Consider the following 23,563-nt stretch of genomic DNA (forward strand, 5'->3'; position numbering starts at 1 on the left):
TGTGATAATCACATGATAAAAATATAATATACTTACCCCTTTTATGCATCCATAAATTACATACAACTTAAAAGAGAATTTTATTTGATAAAAATAAAAAAAAATTTAATCATTTTCTATATTCCGCTTACGGCGGCGCCAAGGAGGTGAGATATTTTTTATAATCTAGAGACCTATTATATACCAAAATATAGTTCTAACGGGTCATCACGGAAAAAGAAAAACATAGTAATTCAATTCTTATTCGCTATGAGTCTCCAATTTGACACATCCAGATAAGACTCATTAGCATTAGCAGTTGCCCTCGGACAACTTGTTGATATGAATCTGGCTGTGGTCTTGGCATCTATGCAGTGTGCCACTGCTACAATGTCAACCATGCCATGATGAGGACCATGTATCCTGCAACTATAGTCATTAATTTACATCCACATTTAACCCATCACCATGCCTTGGCTTTATACCACCACTTGTGCTGGTCCCCATTCCCATGCTTGCTAGTCATGGAAGCATAGCTTTCTTTATACCAGCAAGCAGAAGGCAAGCCGCCTCCAATGGTGATCAAGTTTACTTTGGGAGTTAAAACTAGAGGCCAAAATGGATCAAATATTTATGAGATAGTGATACATATATAGGATAAAAAATAAGATATTCCACCACTTTATCCCAAAAGACTAAATTACTAATTTGACCATCTCCAAAAGGCAAATTACCAAATTATAATGTATATTTGTAATGAGTATAATATATAAGAATACATCATCTAAGTGTAATGTTTTGATAAGGAATATTAATCTGTGAGGTATCTCTATTATATAAATTATGCTAAATTAAGTTAAATTATTTTTTTGGCAAGAAATTCTAAAAATAATCACGATATGATATAATTATTATCTATAAAAAATAATAAATATTTATATTAACCTAGGGAAAATGGCAAAATAATTAATTTGCTCATTTTTATACTTCTTATTCCATATGTTTACCCATCACTTAATTAAGTTTTTTTTCAGACACCTAAAACTAAATTAAGATAAACTTTTCTATAAAACTATCGATATAGTTATAGTAGCATCAATCTAGATATCCAAAGTAAAAATATACGAGTATTTTAATAAATATCGATGGTTATATAATGTGCATGTGAATGGGTCTATATAAAAGATTTCATCCAACCAATTGGTATAGTTCAGTTGACTTCACTAAGAAAAATATTCTATTCTATTCTATTCTATACGTCAGTTGACCTTTTCATCCTATAATTGAGTTATTTTTTTTCCCAATTAATTTTTCATTTTATATCAACAACTCTATCTTGGATAAAATAGAAATTATCCTGATTAAAAAATATACATATATATTTTCCCTCTAAATATATTTAGAGGTAAAAATCATACCCAGTAATCTTTGTAATTGACTAGTATAATTGAGAGTACAGTGGTGGTTTAGGAAATTAAAATTAAAATTTCTCAATTTACACTTAAAAAAAGCATATAGAAAGTATTAGTGGTTTAACTTTAATGTTGTTAAAAAAATAAAAATAATAAAGCTCCATTATTAAGTACGCATAAGCTCCTAGTCGCTGACCAATTGCAGCCGCCGCAGCTGTCTTGTGGACTGTGATCTCCACAGATCTCTCGGAGATCGTTGTGTGTGTGTGTGTGTCTCCTCCCCTCGAGTCTACTGTTTTCGGGAGGCTCTTATCGTGTTCTCGGGGTCGGTTTTTGATCGACTTACACAAATTGTATCCCGTCTCGTGATTCCTAGTTCGTAAATTTGCGGGAGGTTTTGATTTGGGGATTCTGATGCAGATCTGGGGGATTTAGGGTTTCTCCGGAGGTGAGATGCAGCGGCCTGGTAGGTTTGAGCGATCGGGGACGATGTCGAGAGAGAAGCGTGGGTTGGACGCCGGTGACGCCGGGGAACTGCAACCCGAGCCTAAGAGGCAGAAGGCCCCGGCTCTCGCCAGGTAAAATTTATGAGAATGAAGGGAAAAATAAGTGTAGATTTTAGGCATTTCTGAAGAAAAATTCGTATTTTTGACTTGAGAGATGAGCCAATTCGTTCTTGTGGATTTCTCTTACAAAGCTTGGTTTTTTGGAGCAAAATGCTATGATAAGTAAAAGAAATAGTTAAGTTGTTAAGAACGCAATCATACTCTTATGCAAATATTTAAACTGTTACAAGCCTATTTAGGTGTATGTTTGAGATGATGGTTCCCTGCGGAAGATGCATTTGGAGTATTATGATCTAGGGCAATGAACCTTTGGTATCTGGCGACACAGATATAGGGATTTAGTGAAACCAAGAGTTGTTGGATATCGTAATAGTCATGACGTTAACTCACCTCCTTTTCTTGGAAACAGAGGTAAAAGCCTCACGGATTAACGACATACTACATAGGAGTTCACATTGAAACTATAATAAATACTCAATCTAGGAATCAGGCTATGGTTATCTTCTATTTGAGGATTGAGAATTGAATAAGGTTCATCCTTTTATTAAACAGATGCAGTTACAGAGAGAGAATGTCTTGCTATTTTGGACAATTCTCCTATCCCCTTCTTTTAAATTTTAAAGTATGATGCTTTATACCAAAAAAAAAAATGCTTGTGAGTGGAAGTATTTTCAGTGCTTGCATGTAACTTACTTAGAGAGCTATAAATTTTCATGAGAACTTGAAATGTTTTATCATGTCTTTCTCTATAATGCTTTTCTTTATTAATGAGAAATTTTCTATTCTATACAGTGTGATCGTGGAAGCTTTGAAGCTGGATAGCTTGCAGAAACTTTGTTCATCGTTAGAGCCCATCCTTCGTAGAGTTGTAAGAATACCATAAAATTTCCTATCATCATCTTGTGTGAAATTTTTATTTAAACAAAATAAGTTACAAATTAAATGATCCAGACAAATCTTGCTAACTTGCTATACTTCTACTTATTGAATTCATGTGAACATGTTTGTGCTAATTATAGAATTTGAATAAAAATTTAAATTTCTCTTCCTCCCAAGTTTAAATAATGCACAATATAATTTCATTGTAACATTTAAATGTGGATGGGTGAATTGCATTAGTTTGTCTACACCCACTGGTATGGTATGGGCCTGGTTAGGCCTACTTACAAACCATGACGTAGGTAACAAGCATGTCCCTGCCCTTGAGTGGATGGACATAAACCTATGCAAGACAGGCTTGAATTTACTTTTGGGAAGATTTGATATATCTTTTAGCTGGTCATGTGACACTTCTTGCCTAGTTGCATGGACTTGTAACGTGGAGATTCAACCTGATTCTTGTTGGGCTGGTTCTGCTTTTACCTCTCCGAGTAGGGAGATCATATCCCTTATACTTGTGTTGTTTCCTCTAGTGTTGAAGCTTCATACTGCTCTCTCTCTCTTTCTCCCTCCCTCTCTCCCTCTCTCTCTCCATTGGGTATGATGTTATGCTAGCCATCTTTTAATCGTAACGTTCCATTTCTTATTAGGTTAGCGAAGAAGTGGAGCGTGCTTTAGCTAAGTTGGATCCTACTGGCGTTGCTGGAAGGTATAAATATATGTGGCTTCACCATTTATAAAATATGGATACATCGTTCTCACACTTGTTCCGAATAAATGCAGTACACAAACATTGTTTGCGTTTTCAATTGCTCTTTGCTTCAAGCTATTTATAAGACTGCAACATGCTTTGTACCTTGTATTTCCTTGTTACTTAGTTTAGCTTGTATATATATATACATATACATATATATCAAAGTGTGTGTACATATATGAATATATATAGGTATGCTACACAGAGAGTCCTTAAAAAGGCTGAATTTATTTTTCTCCTTTTCTGTTATTGCTATAGTTTTTGGAAGTTGAAATTGTGCTTCGTCCAGCTTGTTTTAACTATATTTCATTATCCGAGAGATACTGTAAACTTTACTACATTTAAATGGAGAAAAAGTGAAAAACTTTTACTTAGTACATATAAACTTCTCAGTACATATATGTTCTGAATGAACTCCACAATGAAAATGGGGGAACCCCGTCTGTAGTACATTTCAAGCTTCACTACAAGTCTACAAGTAAACTTTCATTCAATAAGACTGGTATTTCTTATCATAGTTAGGTATTTTCACTAATGCCAGTGTTGACTAAGGTGTTTGGAATTTCCTCACGTAGTGATGGATTTCACTGATTCTACAGTTTGTGTTTATATATATATATCCTACAGTTATCACGTAGTGAGCCCCTCCCCATCATTTAATCTGGATTTTGTCCACATCTCATATTCTCATGTGCACATTAGTTATTTTTGTTTGTAATTAACACAATCCTGCATTGCTGAACTATTATCATCATGTAGTTATAAGCAAAGAACATACTTATACCCTATTACATTTTTATTCTGCTATGTGTAGTTTATTTTATTGGCACAGATATTCACAACCTTGGGATTAAAGGAACACTCCCAGCAATCCTAGGAAGTTTGCATGGCATATTGATGGAGTAAGTAATTACAAAGATTCACAGATGATTCTGCCTTTTGAGATGTGCAACTTTATGGACACTGCTTTAAATAAGTAGTAATGTAGCTAAAGTTACTCTATATATCTTATCTTTATGCACAACATATTGTAAACATCATGTGTCATCCAGAATCTTGGATTGTTCCCCTTTTCTTTTTAAACTCTACAGAGGTATTTCTTTAGTGAATCTAGTTTCAAACTTTCTAAGCTAAGGCAATACAGGTCTTCTCCAAAACAAATTGAAGGCCCTGATGGAAGAAACCTGAAGCTGCATTTTAGGTCAAGGCTATCCCTTCCTCTTTTCACAGGAGGAAAAGTAGAAGGGGAACAGGGAGCTTCAATTCATGTTGTGTTGCTTGATGCAACCAGTAGTCAAGTTGTGACAACAGGACCTGAGTCATGTGCAAAGCTAGATGTTGTTGTCCTTGAGGGTGATTTTAATAATGAAGATGACGATGGTTGGACTGAAGAAGAGTTTGAAGGTCATGTAGTCAAGGAGCGCGAGGGAAAGAGGCCCCTTCTCACAGGGGAGTTACAGGTCACACTGAAAGAAGGTGTAGGTACCATTGGGGAGCTGACATTCACTGATAATTCCAGTTGGATAAGAAGTAGGAAATTTAGGCTTGGTCTGAAGATTGCCTCTGGATGCTGTGATGGAATTCGCATTCGTGAGGCAAAAACCGAAGCTTTCACTGTCAAAGACCATAGAGGGGAATGTAGGTATTCTGCACACTTATGTTGTCCATTTCTTACTTTCTATTCTTCTGATGCTTGCCTTTTTCTTAAAAAAAATTATAGTGTACAAGAAGCACTATCCACCAGCATTAAAGGATGAGGTTTGGAGGTTGGAAAAGATTGGCAAGGACGGTTCATTTCATAAGAGGTTGAATAAATCTGGAATAAACACAGTTGAAGATTTTCTCAGACTTGTCATTAGGGATTCACAAAGATTGCGACATGTAAGTTCTCATTGATTGCTTTTCATCACAAAACCTATTTTCCTTTTGCTCTAATGTATATGATGTGTGATCATAGATCCTTGGGAGTGGAATGTCAAATAAGATGTGGGAAAGCCTTGTGGAACATGCAAAAACATGTGTTTTGAGTGGAAAGTATTATATATATTATGCTGATCAGACAAGGAACATTGGTGCTGTTTTCAACAATATTTATGAGTTCTGTGGCCTGATTGTGGGTGGGCTGTTTTATTCAGCAGAGGCTCTTGACGATAATAAGAAGGTTAGTATGTCTTCACACACTTCTGATGTCGTGCTGCACTGTACTCAATTTCATTTATACACATTCATATAAGGTAATGTGAATAGATTTACTCTCTGCAACTCATTACCTATGACAGTGCAAAAATGGGAGTCAAGCTAATGTTAATTTTATGATATTCATCCGTAATATATTGCGCTTTGGCTCTGATTAAACAGTTACCTGTGATATATAAAAGACTGATGTGGGATTACCTTGGTGAAAATTAAGCTTTCCTGACAGTTGTAAATAGAGGAAATAAATGCTTTCCCAACTTCGTGTCAGTCTATCAGATGATCAATTTGGCTTCACTCAGATTTATTAGAAATTTCTCTTCCTTGCCACTGATGTGTGCACACTTTTAGGCATGAACTGAGATTGACAAACATTCTTCTTCATGGGTTCACCTGCTGACACATTCATAGACAGTAGATTGTGGAATGAATGCAACATATTCTCCAGCAGTGTCTAAAACGTGAAATTGTAAGATTGCAGAGTGTTGACAAAGATAAGAGTGTAATATTGTCAGGTTATTGTAATACTCAAAATATCAAAACATTATCACATCAGCTTTTATTTTGGGCTTGTTTTTGTTAGATGGAATAAGCCCCCTATTCTGGAATGAACTCATTTTATTTCGGAATAAACATGTCAAACGTGGATAAGGTTGGAAGAGCAAAATGAAATAAACTCCCTTAGTCCGGGTATCCCTATTTCATGTTTTAGTTGAGATAAAATTTTTAGAATAACTCATCCACTTATTCTAAAACCGAAATGACTCATTTGCTCTCTTGGCAATATATTAATATGGTGATATATTGCGGATTAGATTCAGTTGAACAATGTAATATGATTTTAATATACTTAGTAATATATTAGAATATATTTTGGTATGAGAGGTTCATTCGTAATGATATTGATACTGTAAATTATAATGAATTAAGTTAAATTCTTTATAGCCAAGAATTGTATAAATAACTATGAGAAGATAATATAATAAATATAAAATAAAATAAGAGCAATAAGGTTAGTTTGATCGTTTTATCCTTTATTCTTATTATAACAACCAAACATCATCTCATCCCATATTTTATTATGACATTTATCATTTTTTTCGATCAAACACTAAATTGTAATTAGAATAAAAAATTCCTTTATTTCGGAATAAGTCCCAATTTATTCCATTCCAATTCCATTTTTTTCTTGCAATTGGTTCCTTTGATTCTAACCGATTATCTGAGGTAGATGCCACATTTGCTCCTTTGTTCTATGGTTTTTATTTGTTGCTAAGTTTGACCAAGCTAATATGCCAGCACATTTGAATATGTTTCTATTGGAGTATGACACTTCTAAAGTTTACCATGGTGTTTAATTGGAGCAAGTCCGACCTGTGTCGAACCGGCATGGCCTTGTGCTAACTTGTGTTGGTCAGCATGGGTTTTTTTCTACGTAAATCCAACATTTTGATGCTAGATCTATGAAAAATACTTTTTAAAATGTAGCAATTAAAGAGAAAATTTTGATTCCCCCCCAAACTTTCTTCAAATTTGAAATTAAAATGTCAAATTTATTCAAATTAGAGCAAAATTGATATAGGAATATATTAAATTAATTCCATATGAGTTGATTTGAATCCAAATGCTATAATTTATAGTTAAAATATCAACGTAATTAGATTTACCCCAAATATTTCCTCAAAAAAAAAATGAAATTAATAATGTCAAATTTATCAAATAGGCTAAAAATTGATCTAGGAAAATGTTAGATTAACTACATTCATTTATATCCTAGTTTTAATTATTAAACTATTATCAATTAACGAATATATTCAATCATATTATATGTTAAATGACTGAAATCATGTTTCTACTTGATTATTGATATATCTTTAATAAAATAGATTATTCATAGAACCTATAAGGATAAAAAAATTTGATGTAGGCTTTAATAAATATATCTAAGCAACGTAATATATGAACATAAAAATATATTAGAAGTGCTGAACTAGGTGTTGGCACGACAATCTAGGAAGCAAATATATTTTAAGCAACAGAGGTGCATGTCACCTAAGCTCCATACTTCCATTGACAAAGAGGTGCTTTAAGTTGCAGATGGTTATATGTGGAACATTACAATTTACAAGTGCTACAAGCAGCTTCCAGAAAAGTTACAGCAGTGAGCCAACAAAGCAATACAATGTCAAGATGGTCCTTAAGTGCACTGATGATACAGGACTGTACCGCTGGCATAACCGGTGCCGGGTACTGATATTTCATCAGCCCGGCAAGTGTCGACCAACACAGCCATCCTTGCTTTCTATAGTAATTTTGTAGGCCTTAGTCCAAAATGAAAAAATTAAAATACGAAGCCTTAGGGAAAGACAAGTTTATTACCTATCATGTCTTTCACTGCTTCACTTCAAGATGAACTGAAGTGTTTGCTAAGACCTACTTCATTGAGCTTTGAGAATACAAGTTCTTGGTGGGAGATGGAATCGACACTTGAGTTGCAACAAAATTTTTCAGGACCTCCTTTCTTTATTGCTGTCAGAGTTCTTTTACTTGTTTGAATTGGATTTGTGTAATTTCATGCTCTTTAATATAGGTGCACTAACCAATGTGTCAAATATGCTATCTACTCTTGTTATACAAATGTTTTACTTCAATTGTCTTGGTTTATCCCTTTTTTTCTTCAAAAGAATTTGCTATTAATCCAATATAGAGCTGAAGCTGCCAAGAGATTCTGAAAGCTCTTTAGGCTGGTGATAACATGCTTCATCATTTTTACAGCTTGTTGCAGACACATTGGTGAAAGAGGCATATGATAACTGGGTGCATGTCATTGAATACGATGGTAATGCTCTTTTGACCTCTAAGCAGAGCGAGAACACAACTGCTGCTCTTACTGAGACTTCCTCTGGTTTAGTAAACTATACTGCCTCATATGATCAGCATGTCTCTACATCCAATGTATTGGATCTGGCACCGTTGGAGCAGTCTTCTGTGAATTTATCAGCAACTGTGGAAGGTGATATATTAATGATGTTAAAGCTTATTGTTTTAACTTTTGAATTTAAATGGATCTATTCATCAAATGCACCTTTTGACTAAGAAGATTATTTAGAAGCTTGTTCTTACATGAACTAAATATATTCATATGAAGCTGCATACGTTCTTCCTTTACAATAGGTGTTCAATAGCATGCGAAGGCATTCATCAATCAGCATATGAATAAATTATTTAATTCTTCTATTATCTAGATTTCAGAATGCTTACTATGATTTGTTCTCTTCAGGTGCTACCATTTCCAACCAACTAAACAGATGCAAGATTCACCAACAAAATATACCAAGCAATACCCATATGCAGTATAATAGCACTCCATTAGCACCACTAAATCCAGTGGTCCAATCCTTACATGAAACACAAGTTGCCAGAGATGATCACATGGGTCTGGTGTTGGGCCCATCACATCAGGCAAGTGTTGGTTTGCAGCAAATGGGCCATTCATATGATGACTGGTCTCACCACCGGGAAAGCCATGGTATCAACGACATGTTCTCGGAAGAAGAGATCCGCATGAGAAGCCATGAAATGCTTGAGAACGAAGACATGCAACAGTTGCTCCGCGTCTTTACATCAGGTGGAGGTTCTGCCAGTTTACCTGATGAAGGGGATTGTTTCTCAGCTTACGTGCCTTCTCCATGCTCTGATTTCAACTTCGTCGACGAGGACCGCACCCGCTCATCTGGTAGAGCTTTTGTTGGGTGGCTTAAGATCAAAGCAGCTATGAGATGGGGCATTTTCGTACGAAAGAAGGCAGCTGAGAGAAGAGCTCAGCTTGTTGAGCTGGAAGACTAGCATTATATATCACACATGTTAATCGTCATGCTGCTGATATATATTTACCCAGCATCAGTGGCTGACTCAGTATATCATGAAAGGATGATGCCGACAAGTTTAGGAAAAGGGGTTGCTTATTCTTGCTAGTGATGATTGTGTGCAAATCATTTGTACAGTAAGATTTTACCATGCTTGGGCTTTCTACATGCTGATTAATATGATTTGTTAATTAATCTACCCAGTTGGGTCTGACATCATAGAGTGCTTGAGCTAGGAAGCTTGTTTACAAGATACCACAGTTTAAGTCACACTCTTGGTGATGTTTTGAAGTTTGTATTTGTTGATTGGGTTTTCTACTTTGATGTCTGTAAGATATCTAGTTATCTAAGTTGGGCTTCTTTTGATTAGTATCTGGAACAAGAATATTAATGCATATCCATTCTAACAGTTGGAAACTGTCCATCTCTCAAAGTACTTGTTAACTATGTAACTGCATATGGAAAGGATGACCACCATGGTGAAAGAATTTTCTTGCACCAAGTGCATCATATGGGAGAATTGGTCTTAGCTATCTAACATAATTATCTGGCTCTGAAATTATATATATATATAAAGGTTGGGTGCTCAACCAATCCGTGTACAATCTCTAAGCAGCACCTGATGTTCTTTTCGGGAGGACCAGCATATTAAACACTGGTTGGGCTGTCACTAGGAAATCTATTATCTATACATTACGCCAGAAGTTAATGGCACATGCAGTGTTTGGAAATTTTGGTTGGTGGAACAAATGGACGTCAATTTTATAATTGGTGGACGGAATTTAGTTTGCACATACAACTATACAACGTTGTAACGGAAATTCCAACTAATATTATGAAATACCTCTTGTTGTTTTTATGCATTTGTTATCATCCTATATTGCCTTGTTATATGTGTATATATATAATATATATATATATAAGGTTGGATACTATCTAATCTGATACTAATACTACGAATATATCATAATAAAGGTTAACTTCCATAAACTGAACCTGAAACTAAAATGGAGGCTCGAATTCACGTACCTAAACATGTCTAATTCAAACTTTATTCAAGGCAGTCAGATTAAGCAAAGCCAGTTAATGATCAAAATTTTGAGCCTAAATTATTTTGATAGCCCTACATTTATTATTTAGTTTATTTTTATCTACTAAGAATATACTGAGGGGATATTCCTTGCAAGCCGACAAGAGTAAGAAAAGTTGGTGTTCCATTTTCAAATATCACCAAAACTACTTGGAATATTTGACGATGGGGGAGGTTTTTAACTATCACAGCCTCACTCACAGCCACAGGGGAATAAAATTTTGTGCAATTTGCCCCAAGAAAGACTTTTATTTAAAGTATAGGAATATTTTCCACCCTTCTTCCACGTGAATACCTTTTCTTATTTAAGGAGGTGACGTTTTAGGATCAAAAGAAAAGGAATTACGAAGAAAAGGTTCGCTTTTCATCTAACGAAGGAACTTAATCCCACGTGGTCACTCGGAAGAGTCCGAGTGAATCCGGTCACCACTGACGAAATCACCACCTTCGTCCATCCGGCTCGGATCCTCTGCAATTCTAAATGGGTTAACCTTCTTCCAACCACTTATGTTTTGCCACATTTGCAATTTGAAGGATCTACGGAGGAGACATTTCCGCCCTTTTATAAACATCCAGATCCCAAGACCAAAACACTCGCTTTTTTTTTTCGTTGCTTCCTCTCTACTTCTCACTCACTGCGATGGCCTTGTCTCCGGCGAAGCTTCTTTTCTCCTCTCCCTCCTCCGCTGCCACCTCGGCGGAGCTCCCCCGCTTCCACTCGACCGCCACCACCACCTCCGTTTCCTTCCTGTCTTCTCCCTCTCGATCCCAAACTTCCCCCAAATCCCCCTTCCTCGGCCTCCGCCTCGCCGCCGGGAATCAGCGCCTCACGGCCGATCACCGACGGGTCTCCGTAGTCGCCACCGTATCTTCCTCCGCGAGGCCGACGGTACTTGTCGCCGAGAAGCTCGGCGACGTGGGTCTGGATCTCCTCCGGAGTTTCGCGAACGTGGACTGCTCGTACAACCTCTCGCCGGAGGAGCTCTGCTCTAAGATCTCGCTCTGCGATGCGCTGATCGTGCGGAGCGGGACGAAGGTGACGCGCGAGGTGTTCGAGGCGGCGAAGGGGAGGCTCAAGGTGGTGGGAAGAGCAGGGGTGGGGATCGACAATGTGGATCTGCAGGCGGCGACGGAGAGCGGGTGCATCGTGGTGAACGCGCCGACGGCTAACACCGTCGCTGCGGCGGAGCACGGGATCGCGCTTCTAGCCGGCATGGCGAGGAAGGTCGCCCAGGCCGATGCGTCCATGAAGGCTGGTAAGCTTCTTTTCTTTGGATCTCGATGGAGATCTGGATTTGTATACTTCGGATCAAAGGTCTTGAATTAGGTAAAGTTAGGGTTTTTGGTGTTTGATCTGGAATGGGAGACCAACCGGATCCATTTAGATCTTCTATGGTTTGAATTTTGACTCTTGGTTTGTCACTTTCGGTGACGTTACGGGTAGAAATATTTGCACTAGGTTAGGTAAGCTGAAATATTACTGCACATTATTGCCGTAAAAAGGACTCTCTTTCTCCTGCTCTATTGGAGCAAGCATAGTCAGCTGGTGAATTTTCGGAGCTTTATTGACGACTGCTATAATCGCAATTCGAATTTTATATAATATGGCAGTAGATGAATTTTATATAACATGTCTAGAGCACATGGGTTTGTTGGGATCAGGTCCAACTTTTCAGTAAAGTAAAACAAGTTGGTATAATTAGTGCTGGTGAAAGAATCCTGTAATCATTCTTTTTTCTGACCTCTTATGATATGGTGGGCCACTTTTCAATGTGTTGCACAGTCTCTCAGAAAATATCTTGGTTGTCTCTAAATACATTCAATATATTTCATCTATTTCGTAATGGAAATGATTACAGATTACTGTGTTAATTGGTAGGTAGCCACCTTTTTTTTTTTTGGGCTTCTTACCTATACTCTAAAGCTTTGTAAGGTCTTTAGATATTGGTGAATAGAAATTAATTCTCTGCAGTTGCGCACGATTAAAGAGTTCCATGGTTTTAATATGCAAGTAGGTATGCAGTTTTGGTCGAACTTTTTCTCTATATATTTATTACTTTTCTTGTTAAGTATACATTATGGGTTTAACATGCTAATTCTGTCAATAATAATCACATTATGATTTTCTTTTTTTCTATTTGATCTCTTGGGTATAAATTTTTTTCTTTTTCAAGCAGAGTAGTATACTAGCATCCTGCTTCTGAATTCATCTGGGCAGGTTGAAAGATTTGAGCACTGCATAAATCTACTGGTAGACTTCCTACCAATTACCAGAATGTAAAATGTCTAGACTTCAATGCGGCACAACTTTTCCCTACTTTGTCTTTTTCCTTCTTCTGATATCCACAGCTTATTGATTACATATAGTGGTTCCCTTAATTTGACTTGATGAGTAACAGCTAGACTAATTATCTACCACATCACATCATATCACGTCACATCCCTCACGCTAATTCATGTAACAAGACTGAAAATGCATAGATGATGAATTTTTCTGATATGAAATGTATTCCAAGTGACCTCTCTCTCTCTCTGATTAACCAAATACAAATAGCAATATAATGCATACTGATGCGCGCAACATATATTTTTCATTTTAATTGATATTTGTAGACATATAGAGTACTTTATAGTTTTTATGGAATTTCTGGTACTAGGTAGTGGTTTCTGCTAAAATTTAAAACTGTCTTTCTAAATTATATGCATTCCAAGTGTCGAATTATCCTTTTTGTTTCCATGGATGCTGAAATCTAAATATTAAAGGAATCCAGGCTCCTGTGACATGCATTTCCTGCTGATCTTTATAAGGAGCAGTTTAGGATACAGTGATATTGTCATAATATCAATTAGTTTTTTTGACTACTCAAATAATCAATTGATTCACTATCTAAGTTGTGAAATCAGAACATTCTTGTTTGTGGAATTAAGACACCAAAATGATGCATTGACTTGTATTTGAGCTGTTTTTTTTTCTGCTTGTTGAATTATACTTGTTTTTTGTCAGCTTCTTAACATTTTTGACAGTTCTAAATCAATGTATTTGATATTCAGGTAAATGGCAACGCAATAAGTATGTCGGTGTCTCCCTTGTCGGGAAGACACTCGCTGTCATGGGATTTGGGAAAGTTGGATCTGAAGTTGCTAGGCGTGCTAAAGGACTTGGGATGCATGTTATTGCTCATGATCCATATGCCCCTGCTGACCGAGCTCGTGCAATTGGTGTAGAACTTGTGTCATTTGATGAAGCCCTATCTACTGCAGATTTTATATCACTTCACATGCCACTAACTCCTAGCACTGCAAAGCTTTTCAATGATGAGACTCTTGCAAAAGTTAAGAAAGGAGTGAGAATTATTAATGTTGCCAGGGGTGGAGTAATTGATGAAGATGCTTTAGTGAGAGCACTTGATAATGGAACAGTTGCACAGGTATGAATCTGTTGTTGTTATATTTCTTATAGTTTAGTATTACTGGTTGAATCAGCATTTAGATCATTCTCCTTCACAGCTGAGATTTCATGCTTATAATTTTGTAACGCGATAATTTGCATCCCGATCTCAAATTTATGTTGTGATGCAAATATGCAATACTTTGAAGTCCTCTTCGGACTGCACATCAGTGATCTAGCTGGAGTATATTGTTGCAATTACTACTAAATGTCCACAACACCTCCTGTTACTGATAAATTAAAAATCTGGATCAGGCTGCACTTGATGTATTCACTGAAGAACCCCCACCAAAAGAAAGCAAGTTGGTGCAGCATGAAAATGTAACTGTTACACCACATCTCGGAGCTAGCACCATGGAAGCTCAGGTTTTCCTTTTTCTTGAAGCAATTTTTTAAGTTATATTAGAATCAGTTCTGTAACTACTTTCATTTAAATATCATAGGAAGGTGTAGCAATTGAAATAGCAGAGGCTGTTATTGGGGCATTGAAAGGTGAACTTGCTGCTACTGCTGTGAATGCCCCCATGGTTCCTGCTGAGGTGATCTTTTTTTGCACAATTTCTGTAACTCTTCTAACATCCCAACATGCATGCAACCTGCCATCTGAGCAATTATCTTTCGTTGCAGGTTCTATCGGAGCTAAAGCCTTATGTGGTCCTGGCCGAGAAGCTAGGAAGGTTGGCTGTCCAACTAGTAGCCGGTGGAAGTGGCATCAAGGGAGTCAAGGTTGTTTACACCTCATCTCGGGGCTCTGATGACTTAGACACAAGAATTCTCCGAGCCATGATCACAAAAGGCATCATTGAACCCATATCTAGTGTGTTCATCAATATCGTCAATGCTGACTATACTGCCAAGCAAAGAGGCCTCCGTATTATTGAGGAGAGCATCTCCCATGACGGTTCTCCTGAAATCCCTCTGGAATCCATCCAGATCCACCTTGCTAATGTAGAGTCCAAGTTCGCTAGCGCTTTATCGGACTCTGGTGATATAAGAGTAGAGGGGAGAGTTAAGGATGGCATACCACATCTCACTCTGGTAGGCTCATTCAGTGTGGATGTGAGTCTTGAGGGGAACGTAATACTATGCAGGCAGGTTGATCAGCCTGGTATGATCGGAATGGTGGGGAGAATTTTGGGTGACAAGAACATCAATGTCAGCTTCATGAGTGTTGGGAGGACTGGACCAAGGAAGCATGCTATTATGGCTATCGGTGTCGATGAGGAACCTGATAAGGAAAGTCTTAAGATGATTGGGAGCATACCAGCCATCGAAGAGTTTGTATTCCTTAAGCTATGAAGGAGAAGGCATTCTCCTACAAGTCTGGTACCCCGAATATCTTCATTTGTGCAAGCTATATAATAAATCTTCGGATCAAGTGGCATTGGCTGGCTATCGAAGCTTATTATTCGAGCTTTCTTCTTTTGCATGGTTCTCATATATTTTTTTTCCCTGGCAGAGATCAGTAGAGCGGAAGACTACTTGCTACAATATAGATTGTAAGCCTATTGTGTTGTGATTGTTAGCGGTGTTTGTCTGCATTTAAAATGTTCTTTGATATTTTTTTTTCTGCTCTTTTATCTATTTTCCAACCTTTTCTTTCCACTATCAGCTGGCAATAATGGTCTTAACATGAGTACACCGAAACAATATTTCTTGTGTTGGTTTCTGAAACTAGTTTGGTTGTTGTCACCGCGTGTTATGTATGTGTTCTATCTTAGATCCTCTCACTGTCACCTGCTACTCTCTCTGTTCATATTCTAGTTAACTTCTTTTACTTTCTTCCATGGATGAAGAGATCCTATTGCAGTACTTGAGATTCACAGATCTTGGGAGGCCATTACACAACCTGTGACCCAATAATTTGCACTCTCTCTCTCACACACACAAAAATATTGGATAAGTGTTTGCAGAAGAAGAAAGAAATAGGAGAGCATTGCATTTTTAGAAAGTAGTTCAATCTGTTATTCATGACAGGATACTGTTATTGAGAATAACTTAAAAACCATTGCAAAACTGAAAGTCAAGATAGCATATTAGTTATATTCTCCATAAACGTCCAAAAAAATTAGGCAGAATTGACATTTGGCACTCTTTAGTTAATCATTTGACCCTAAGCTAAAAATTCAAACTCGATTAATTTCAATTCAAGCCTATTTTGAGGCTCTTGATGAGTAAATTCAAACATATTTCAAATCGTGCCTGAACCAAGCGTAGAATCAAATTCTGGAATCTACACTTTGTAAAATCAAATTAAATATGTATCTAATTAAATCTGACTTGTTATATATGTAATAATAGATTAAATTTTATCAAGTCGATTTGGAATTTTGGCTTAAAATCAAATTCAAGCCTAAACATGATTTTAAACTTGACCGAGCCTTATTGGGTCTAGCTTGATTATTTTAAATGAGGCTCTAAATTTAGAGCCCCATCCAAGAACTTAGAGCTTGGGTCCAATATTGTTCAAATTTTTAAAATGTCAATTTTGCCCTACAAAAGCTTAATTCAAAATTTTAAATTTTATCTATATCATTTATTAAATAATATAATTAGTTAAATTGAATATATAATTAATTTTACTAATCAATTTTTAACAACAATAGTACCATTGTGAACCCTCGTCAAGATCTTTTAAAATAAGCCTAATATTAAATTATTTAAGTTATTTTAAAATTTAAAATTTTATTTTGTGTAATATAATTTTGATATATTTAATTTAAAAAATAGTAATGTAAAATTAATTTGAAAGAGTTGAATATTAGTCTTATTATAAAGATGTGGATGAGAGTTTTCTAATCATATATTTTTATTAAAAAAATATAATATTAAGATGATTCTATTAAATGATTTAAAATATAATATATAAATATATATATTATATTAATTAAATAATAAATATTGATGCTCAAACCATGAGGTGCTTTGGGTGATTAAGAATAAAACTAAGGGCCAATATGGTAACGTCAAATAAGGGGTTGAACCATAATTCGCCTAAAAGAGGGTGTAAAATATTCTTTGTTTTTTCCTCGGAGAAAAATACCGCGTGCGAACTCAGCGAAGCATAGTTTACCAAACCACCCTCTCTGGCTCTCTCTCTCTCTAGCCTCGATCTCTGACTCCATGGATCGATAACAAGGAACAAAGGCTCCTTGTGACGGATCTGGGCTTGTCCAGGGCGATATCGAAGTCTCGGATCGGATCGAGGTGGAATTGGTACCACAATGGGCATCCTCTTCACCCGGATGCTCTCTTCGATCTTCGGCAACCGTGAGGCTCGGATCCTTGTTCTTGGACTCGACAATGCCGGGAAAACCACCATTCTTTGTAATCACCATCGCTTCCATCCTGCTTGCTTTAGATCACCTTCTCTCTTCTCGATCTCAAGATTAATTTTATCCCATCTCTATGTTTTTTTATGTAGATCGGCTTCAGATGGGGGAAGTCGTCTCTACTATCCCAAGTAAGTTGTGCTGTTCGTCTCTTTGTTATTGGTAATTATTGAGACATGATCGATGCTAATTGATGCTTTCCGTTTTCTTTTTCCTGTTTTTGTGGGGTTGTTGTCGCGATTTAGCTATTGGATTCAACGTGGAAACAGTGCAGTACAATAACATTAAGTTCCAGGTTTGGGATCTAGGTACGTTCTTACCTTTGTACAGTTTACATTTTAATTTTGATGCTTTTCACATAAAAGTAAAAGAATGAATTGTTACATTGTTTTCGATTTTTTAATTCTGAATACTTGGATAACTAGGTCAAAATTCCGTTTATCTTAGACACTCTATTTAGTAATAAAGTGCGAATTTAGAATACAAGATATTGACCATAGATTGCAGAGTACTATGTATTGTTAGTGATGGTCAATCATGATACTCTGTTTTTGATCGAGAAAAAAAGTATGCTGTTGTGATTTATGCTTAATCATGACAAACATAACCCTTTTATAAGGGTATGCAAAACACAGTGTCACTGAATTGACATTTTCAGATGTGTTTTGTTGCATCGCAACTGTCAGTATGTAGTGGGAGAGGATGAGACGTTGCACATCAGGCCCCTTAGCTCAAGCCAATTGGCCTGAGTTGTTTTTACGTTCTATTACTATTCAGATATAGGTTGGTTCTGGAATGTCACAGAAGATCAATGCCTTTTCAGCTTTGTGCTACTAAGAAAACTTCCAGTTTTACTATGCTTGCTTGCTTTCTTTTGCAACTTTAAGATATTGGAGCATGTCAATATTTGCAAAGAAATTTGTAACTTATAAGCAAGCTGTTAATTATCTCCCTCAAGCTTGGCTAGCTGTCTCCTATGTTTCTCTATTTAATAGTTAATAGCATTGATACACATATCTTATCCTGTTTCTAATGTGGACTTTATGGTTCTCTGAAACAGGTGGACAGACAAGTATCAGGTACTTCATTTATATTTTACTATTTAAGAATTGACTGTGTTCTGTAGTAAGATTTTTATATTTCCTGTAATTCATACTCAACAGTCATCTCTATACACTTTCACACAAGATTTTACTAGAGTCCTGCATTTTGGATAGTAATAGGTGAAGAACAAACTTGATTCAGATTCTTAAGTATATTTATCTCTTCATTAAATTATTTCTTAAATATATGAAATAAGAATAAGTTCTTTTCTTTTATTGCTAATAGCTAATAGTTTTGATAATATAGCTTTTATCAGCTAACAAATCTTAGCTTGATGTATACATATTTCATACTGTCATCTAAATTGTTGTTCTATCTTCCCTCTGTGAGGTTCTTGTTTTATTCTGTATTCTGTTGACAGTCAGGTAAAAGGAAGTGAATTATCTCATATTTAGATATATAGTATAAGGGGGAATAGAGTATCAGATCATCTGAAGAGATGATACGACTGCTATTCTTTGCAGAACAGATGTGCTCAAAAACATTTTGGCTTTTGTCCTTTCCATTCTAATAATGCAGTTCAGTATTAATCTTCTTCATAATTGTGTTGGTAGTTACTTGTTCTTTTATATTTTATATTCTTCTTTATCATTTATATTGTATGTTTGATTTGCTTTTCTTTGAAGATGGCCTTTTGATTCCCACATTATCTTTTCTCTTGTTTGTTCATGATCAGGCCATATTGGAGATGCTACTTTCCAAACACTCAAGCTATTATATATGTTGTTGATTCCAGTGACACTGATAGGCTGGCAATTGCAAAGGATGAATTTCATGCTATTCTGGAGGTGTGTGCGTGACACAAGGATGTTGTATTAGTTACCATATTTCCTGTACTGGCTTGCCATATTTTAACTGTCTTATTGTCCATTACTTGAATCTAGTGTTTTCTTACGAGTTTGGCTGTCAATTATTTGGATATGTTAAGTACCTAATTTTGGATTATTTGGGTTGATCCCGAGGGCCCAAATTTCTTAAATTGTTTAATCCTTATTATATTGCTTTAAATTAAATCACAGTGACCGATATATTATGTGGATTATGCATTTGATTTTTTTTTTTTTGTTCTTCCAATGACCAAATATTCAATTTGATTGCTGCTCTTGTGACTTGGTAGGAGGAAGAGCTAAAAGGTGCAGTTGTCCTTGTCTATGCAAACAAGCAGGTGAATCCTATGTTTTTATGCCTTAAATTATTTACTTTCCCTAATACGAGTTTGCTTTTTGTCACAATCTAAAACATTATGCTAGGTTCATGTAAAATTTTGAAACTTGCTTTAGAAAACATTTATCTTCTAATTGTAAGGTTAAACCCTTTAAAGTTTGTTAAAGGTTGCGAATTCACACATGATTGGATTATCACTAGTGCATGACCTTAATATCACACTACTGTTATACTTTTGCTCAGTAAGGATTGACATGCCTGTGGCACGACATGACATGTGCTATTGTACTTGCTAACTATGCAACAAAATAGGACCTATCCGTTGCCGGCCCCATGCGATAGAGGAAGAGGAAGACTAATTGTGGCGTAGAGCTTCCACCATTGACGAGCTCTCCTCATCAAGCCATCGCCATTGCTCTCTCCTCATCACCATGGCCGTACCATAGCGAGAGATGGAGAAAACGATGGGTATAGCAAGGGGAAAATAAGAGGTGTTGTTGGCGATGAGGAGAGAGGAGGGGCAACACGGTTAATCACCTCTAGGACCGTACACAACGATGGATTGCTACTAAGGGGGTTGTCATGCAGCACCCGTCATGTCACATGTTGGTTAGCTGCCGTCACGACAATCCTTGGTGGTTAATGTATAGGCATTAGAAGTAATTTACATAAAAAAGGTCACAAGATGTGGTAGCTCTAATAATTGGATCAGATCAAGCTTCACTAATCCTTCACCTCTGGAAATGAATGAAATTTCATGACTAGCATATATGCCTTTTATTTCTTTTGTTGGTGAGATCTCTAGTAGATTCAAGTTGCAAAAAGCTACAGTGTTGTTAGCTTACACCAGCTAGAAAAGGCTGCTAGTACTGAATAGACTTAGTAATGAAAGAATTTGAAATATGCAAGACTCTGGGCAGAATAAGGAGGAAATAGGAGCGAAAATGGGTCGGATTAACTCTGACCCAACTCGCTATTCGACCCGATTCAGGTTGGATTCAGATAAAATTTTTTTATCCAATTCGGATACGAATAGGAATTTTTAAAAAAAATCCGGTTACGGATTCAGATACGAGTCGAATATAATTTTCGGATTTGGATATGGATATTGGATATCCGTTTATTTGCATATTTTTTTTGAATAATTTTTATTTTTTAATTTGCTTATTTAAATAATGAATATTGATATTGTTAGTAATGATGTGTTATATATTATTTTTTGAGATTAATTTTGCTAATTTTATATGTATTTGACATGCAAGAAATTTTTTTTTTTGAAACTCTTAATATTTTGTGTTAATTGTCTCTCATAAAATATTATAATTTGTTTAAAATTCGATCAATATCTGTTTAAAATCTGATCCTCTATTTGAAATCATCCGTATCCGTTTAGCTAGGATATAGTTTTAAATTTTATTATTTACCTAATATCTATATCCGAATAAAAAATATGAATTCGAATATAGGTTGAACACTATTCAATCCGTATCTTATCCATTTTCACTCCTAGGAGGAAAGCATTTCCTTAGGAGGTAAACTCCAGTCTCAAGTCCTGCAAACATGGGTTAAGATTTTTTCAGTAATTTCCATTCGTGGGCTCCTTGCTGTGTGCAGTATCACCAATTCACCATATTATTTTTTTTTATTTTGAGGTCAATGGAAGAGGCAAGTGGAGTATACATATTACTTCTAATGGAAATACTAATTAAAATTTAGATGTACAGTTTATTGTTAACATTTTCATGTCCTTTTTGTCTTAATTCTTTTTCAAAGATCAGAGACATAGGTGAATCATAACTTATAGTGTTAGAATGAAGTGAATTAAGCACATGCGAACGTATATAAACCACCTGTCCATCTCTATATATGGAGAAAACCTATGTTTCTTTCTTTCTTTTTTTTTGCAGATGCAGCTTATCTGTTTTTCGTAAGGCTAGTTTATCTTATATTCTGGCTACTTGTGCTTCTATACAGGACCTGCCGGGTGCACTTGATGATGCTGCCATAACAGAATCATTAGAACTTCATAAAATAAAAAATCGTCAATGGGCCATTTTCAAAACTTCAGCTATAAAAGGAGAGGGACTTTTTGAAGGTTTGGATTGGTAAGTTGAACTATTCAGGGTAAACCTAATTGAATCCAGGAAAAACAAAGTCCGAATTTCTTTCATCTTTTCTAGGCATGATATGCTGCAAGATCTGCAAGATCTGCTGCATGATCTGATGCTTCCCCATCTCATCCTGCTTCTAAGTGCTGTAAATTCTTGGATAATCACATGATGCTTATAGTGACTTCATGTTTCATAGATAAGGTTGAATCTTTCTTAGCCTATATAAGCTTCATTCAGTATTCATGATAAGGAAGCCTTACCTTTTATTGCTAGCTAAATATGCCTTCTAGCAAATAACCAGACAGAAAATGAAATGGTATTGTCAACAAAACAATAAAGGCCATCTCTCCTGTATCTGGCTTCCAAACTATTTAGAATCAACTGTTGATCATTGCTTAAGCAGTGAAACTGTGTAATTATCACTTTCCGTTATCATGTCAATAGAATATGCTAAAATATGTTGCATTTCGTTGTATAACAGCTAAAGTTGGAAGTTGGAACAAGTAAACTAATGCTGAGTGGAGTGGCTAGGATTGCTTGTTTTCCCATTTACCTTTGGTTAGAGATGTTTTTATCTGTTTTTCTAACCACTTGAAATGAAAAAGGTGACACATAAAAAATGGACGAAGGCTATTCTAGTCATATAATCAGAATAGATGGGATTGATCAGCATCAGCTATGCTACATCCATTCCTCTTGTATGAAAGTTTTTGCTGGAATGGAAATTTATTCTAGCTCTTATGCTCCAACTGAACACAACTACGGTGCACTGGAAAAATGAATAGGTGATAGTAACTTACAGTTTGTGACAAAAATATAAGCTTAAAATCAGGTATAATATGAAAACTCCTATATCGAAGATTGCGGCAGTTTAACATGATGTAGCGTGTCACCCATGCAGGCTCAGTAATACACTCAAATCTGGAGGAGGCTAATCTCTGGAGCAAGAGCATGCAAATTTCATACAGAAAAGTGGGAATTGGTTGACAGTACCTTTGGTAAAGATGCAAAATGTTATTTCTCGTCTTTGATCCTTCATGAGTTGATCGTAAAATCTTGCTGGTTTACCTTGTTGAAGTTTTCCATTTACAACTCTACATGTAAAATTGTGGTTAAAAAGGTGGAATACATACTGTTAGGTTTTTTATTTTTACTCTTCATGCAATGGCTTAGCAGGTTATTTAATTGGTCAAGCAAATCACTGTGTAACCTAATGTTGTGCTGAACACTATTCTCCTTGATTCATGACATTTTTTTTTTTTATCATAGTCATGTTTGTTTTCTTTACTCATGTCCTAGCATACATTGTTGTGCTTTTTCCCTTCATTTTATTTTACATCTTGTTGTTTACAAGCCTTTGCAGTCGTAGGATCTTCTAACAGCTTTGAAGTCACTACTCTGAACAAAAAAGAGAGTTTTGAAGCCCACTTTGTTAAATCTTCCTTGAGTAATGTACTGGACTAAAATTCTTGTCACTAAAAATATGATTTATAAATCTACGATCTTTAATGCTAAATAGAACATCATTGGTGGAATATCTACTGTTTTTATAAAAGAGAGGAGAAAAAAAGAGAGATAATTTATGCATGTATAAAACAATTATTGTTTAAGTTAATGATTTTATTTAGTATAAATTACTTTTTCTATGAACGATAATTGATATAA

General features: G+C 35.9%; 3 protein-coding genes across 4 annotated transcripts; all 3 read left to right on the plus strand.

Moving 5' to 3' along the window:
- Positions 1 to 1,574: 1,574 nt before the first annotated feature.
- On the plus strand, positions 1,575 to 10,058 carry LOC140770250 (calmodulin-binding protein 60 B-like). Of its 2 annotated transcripts, XM_073111340.1 has the most exons (9): positions 1,575 to 1,716; positions 1,812 to 1,969; positions 2,750 to 2,825; positions 3,487 to 3,545; positions 4,735 to 5,228; positions 5,311 to 5,471; positions 5,548 to 5,751; positions 8,559 to 8,796; positions 9,064 to 10,058. In XM_073111340.1, exons 2-9 carry the CDS (start codon positions 1,845 to 1,847, stop codon positions 9,627 to 9,629), a joined length of 1,923 nt encoding a protein of 640 aa, XP_072967441.1. In that variant the 5' UTR covers positions 1,575 to 1,716; positions 1,812 to 1,844; the 3' UTR covers positions 9,630 to 10,058. The 2 variants fall into 2 exon arrangements, with proteins under 2 accessions (XP_072967441.1, XP_072967442.1); XM_073111341.1 differs by lacking the exons at positions 1,575 to 1,716; positions 1,812 to 1,969 and adding an exon at positions 4,423 to 4,492 and having other exon boundaries at positions 2,751 to 2,825.
- A 1,083-nt stretch (positions 10,059 to 11,141) lies between these two features.
- Positions 11,142 to 15,792, plus strand: LOC140770442 (D-3-phosphoglycerate dehydrogenase 1, chloroplastic-like). Its single transcript, XM_073111641.1, has 5 exons — positions 11,142 to 11,995; positions 13,791 to 14,167; positions 14,443 to 14,553; positions 14,631 to 14,726; positions 14,815 to 15,792. Exons 1-5 carry the CDS (start codon positions 11,380 to 11,382, stop codon positions 15,484 to 15,486), a joined length of 1,872 nt encoding a protein of 623 aa, XP_072967742.1. The 5' UTR covers positions 11,142 to 11,379; the 3' UTR covers positions 15,487 to 15,792.
- A 1,413-nt stretch (positions 15,793 to 17,205) lies between these two features.
- On the plus strand, positions 17,206 to 23,185 carry LOC140771257 (ADP-ribosylation factor 1). The gene is made up of 8 exons (XM_073112720.1): positions 17,206 to 17,514; positions 17,612 to 17,650; positions 17,765 to 17,827; positions 18,580 to 18,598; positions 19,300 to 19,411; positions 19,741 to 19,788; positions 21,762 to 21,892; positions 22,800 to 23,185. Exons 1-8 carry the CDS (start codon positions 17,412 to 17,414, stop codon positions 22,831 to 22,833), a joined length of 549 nt encoding a protein of 182 aa, XP_072968821.1. The 5' UTR covers positions 17,206 to 17,411; the 3' UTR covers positions 22,834 to 23,185.
- Positions 23,186 to 23,563: the final 378 nt, after the last annotated feature.

Source organism: Typha angustifolia, chromosome 11 (assembly GCF_048772165.1).
Source record: "Typha angustifolia cultivar Huaian chromosome 11, ASM4877216v1, whole genome shotgun sequence".
NCBI lineage: Eukaryota > Viridiplantae > Streptophyta > Magnoliopsida > Poales > Typhaceae > Typha > Typha angustifolia.

What these genes read in the sequence shown, in the direction of transcription:
- LOC140770442 (XM_073111641.1), top strand. Translation starts at nt 11,380, where the DNA reads ATGGCCTTGTCTCCGGCGAAGCTTCTTTTCTCCTCTCCCTCCTCCGCT. An exon ending in CTAGCACCATGGAAGCTCAG is followed by an intron (nt 14,554 to 14,630) that starts GTTTTCCTTTTT and finishes TAAATATCATAG; the next exon opens with GAAGGTGTAGCAATTGAAAT. An exon ending in CCCCCATGGTTCCTGCTGAG is followed by an intron (nt 14,727 to 14,814) that starts GTGATCTTTTTT and finishes CTTTCGTTGCAG; the next exon opens with GTTCTATCGGAGCTAAAGCC.
- LOC140771257 (XM_073112720.1), top strand. Translation starts at nt 17,412, where the DNA reads ATGGGCATCCTCTTCACCCGGATGCTCTCTTCGATCTTCGGCAACCGT. An exon ending in AGTCGTCTCTACTATCCCAA is followed by an intron (nt 17,651 to 17,764) that starts GTAAGTTGTGCT and finishes GTCGCGATTTAG; the next exon opens with CTATTGGATTCAACGTGGAA. An exon ending in TTGTCTATGCAAACAAGCAG is followed by an intron (nt 19,789 to 21,761) that starts GTGAATCCTATG and finishes GCTTCTATACAG; the next exon opens with GACCTGCCGGGTGCACTTGA.
- LOC140770250 (XM_073111340.1), top strand. Translation starts at nt 1,845, where the DNA reads ATGCAGCGGCCTGGTAGGTTTGAGCGATCGGGGACGATGTCGAGAGAG. An exon ending in CCTACTGGCGTTGCTGGAAG is followed by an intron (nt 3,546 to 4,734) that starts GTATAAATATAT and finishes AAGGCAATACAG; the next exon opens with GTCTTCTCCAAAACAAATTG. An exon ending in TTTATCAGCAACTGTGGAAG is followed by an intron (nt 8,797 to 9,063) that starts GTGATATATTAA and finishes TGTTCTCTTCAG; the next exon opens with GTGCTACCATTTCCAACCAA.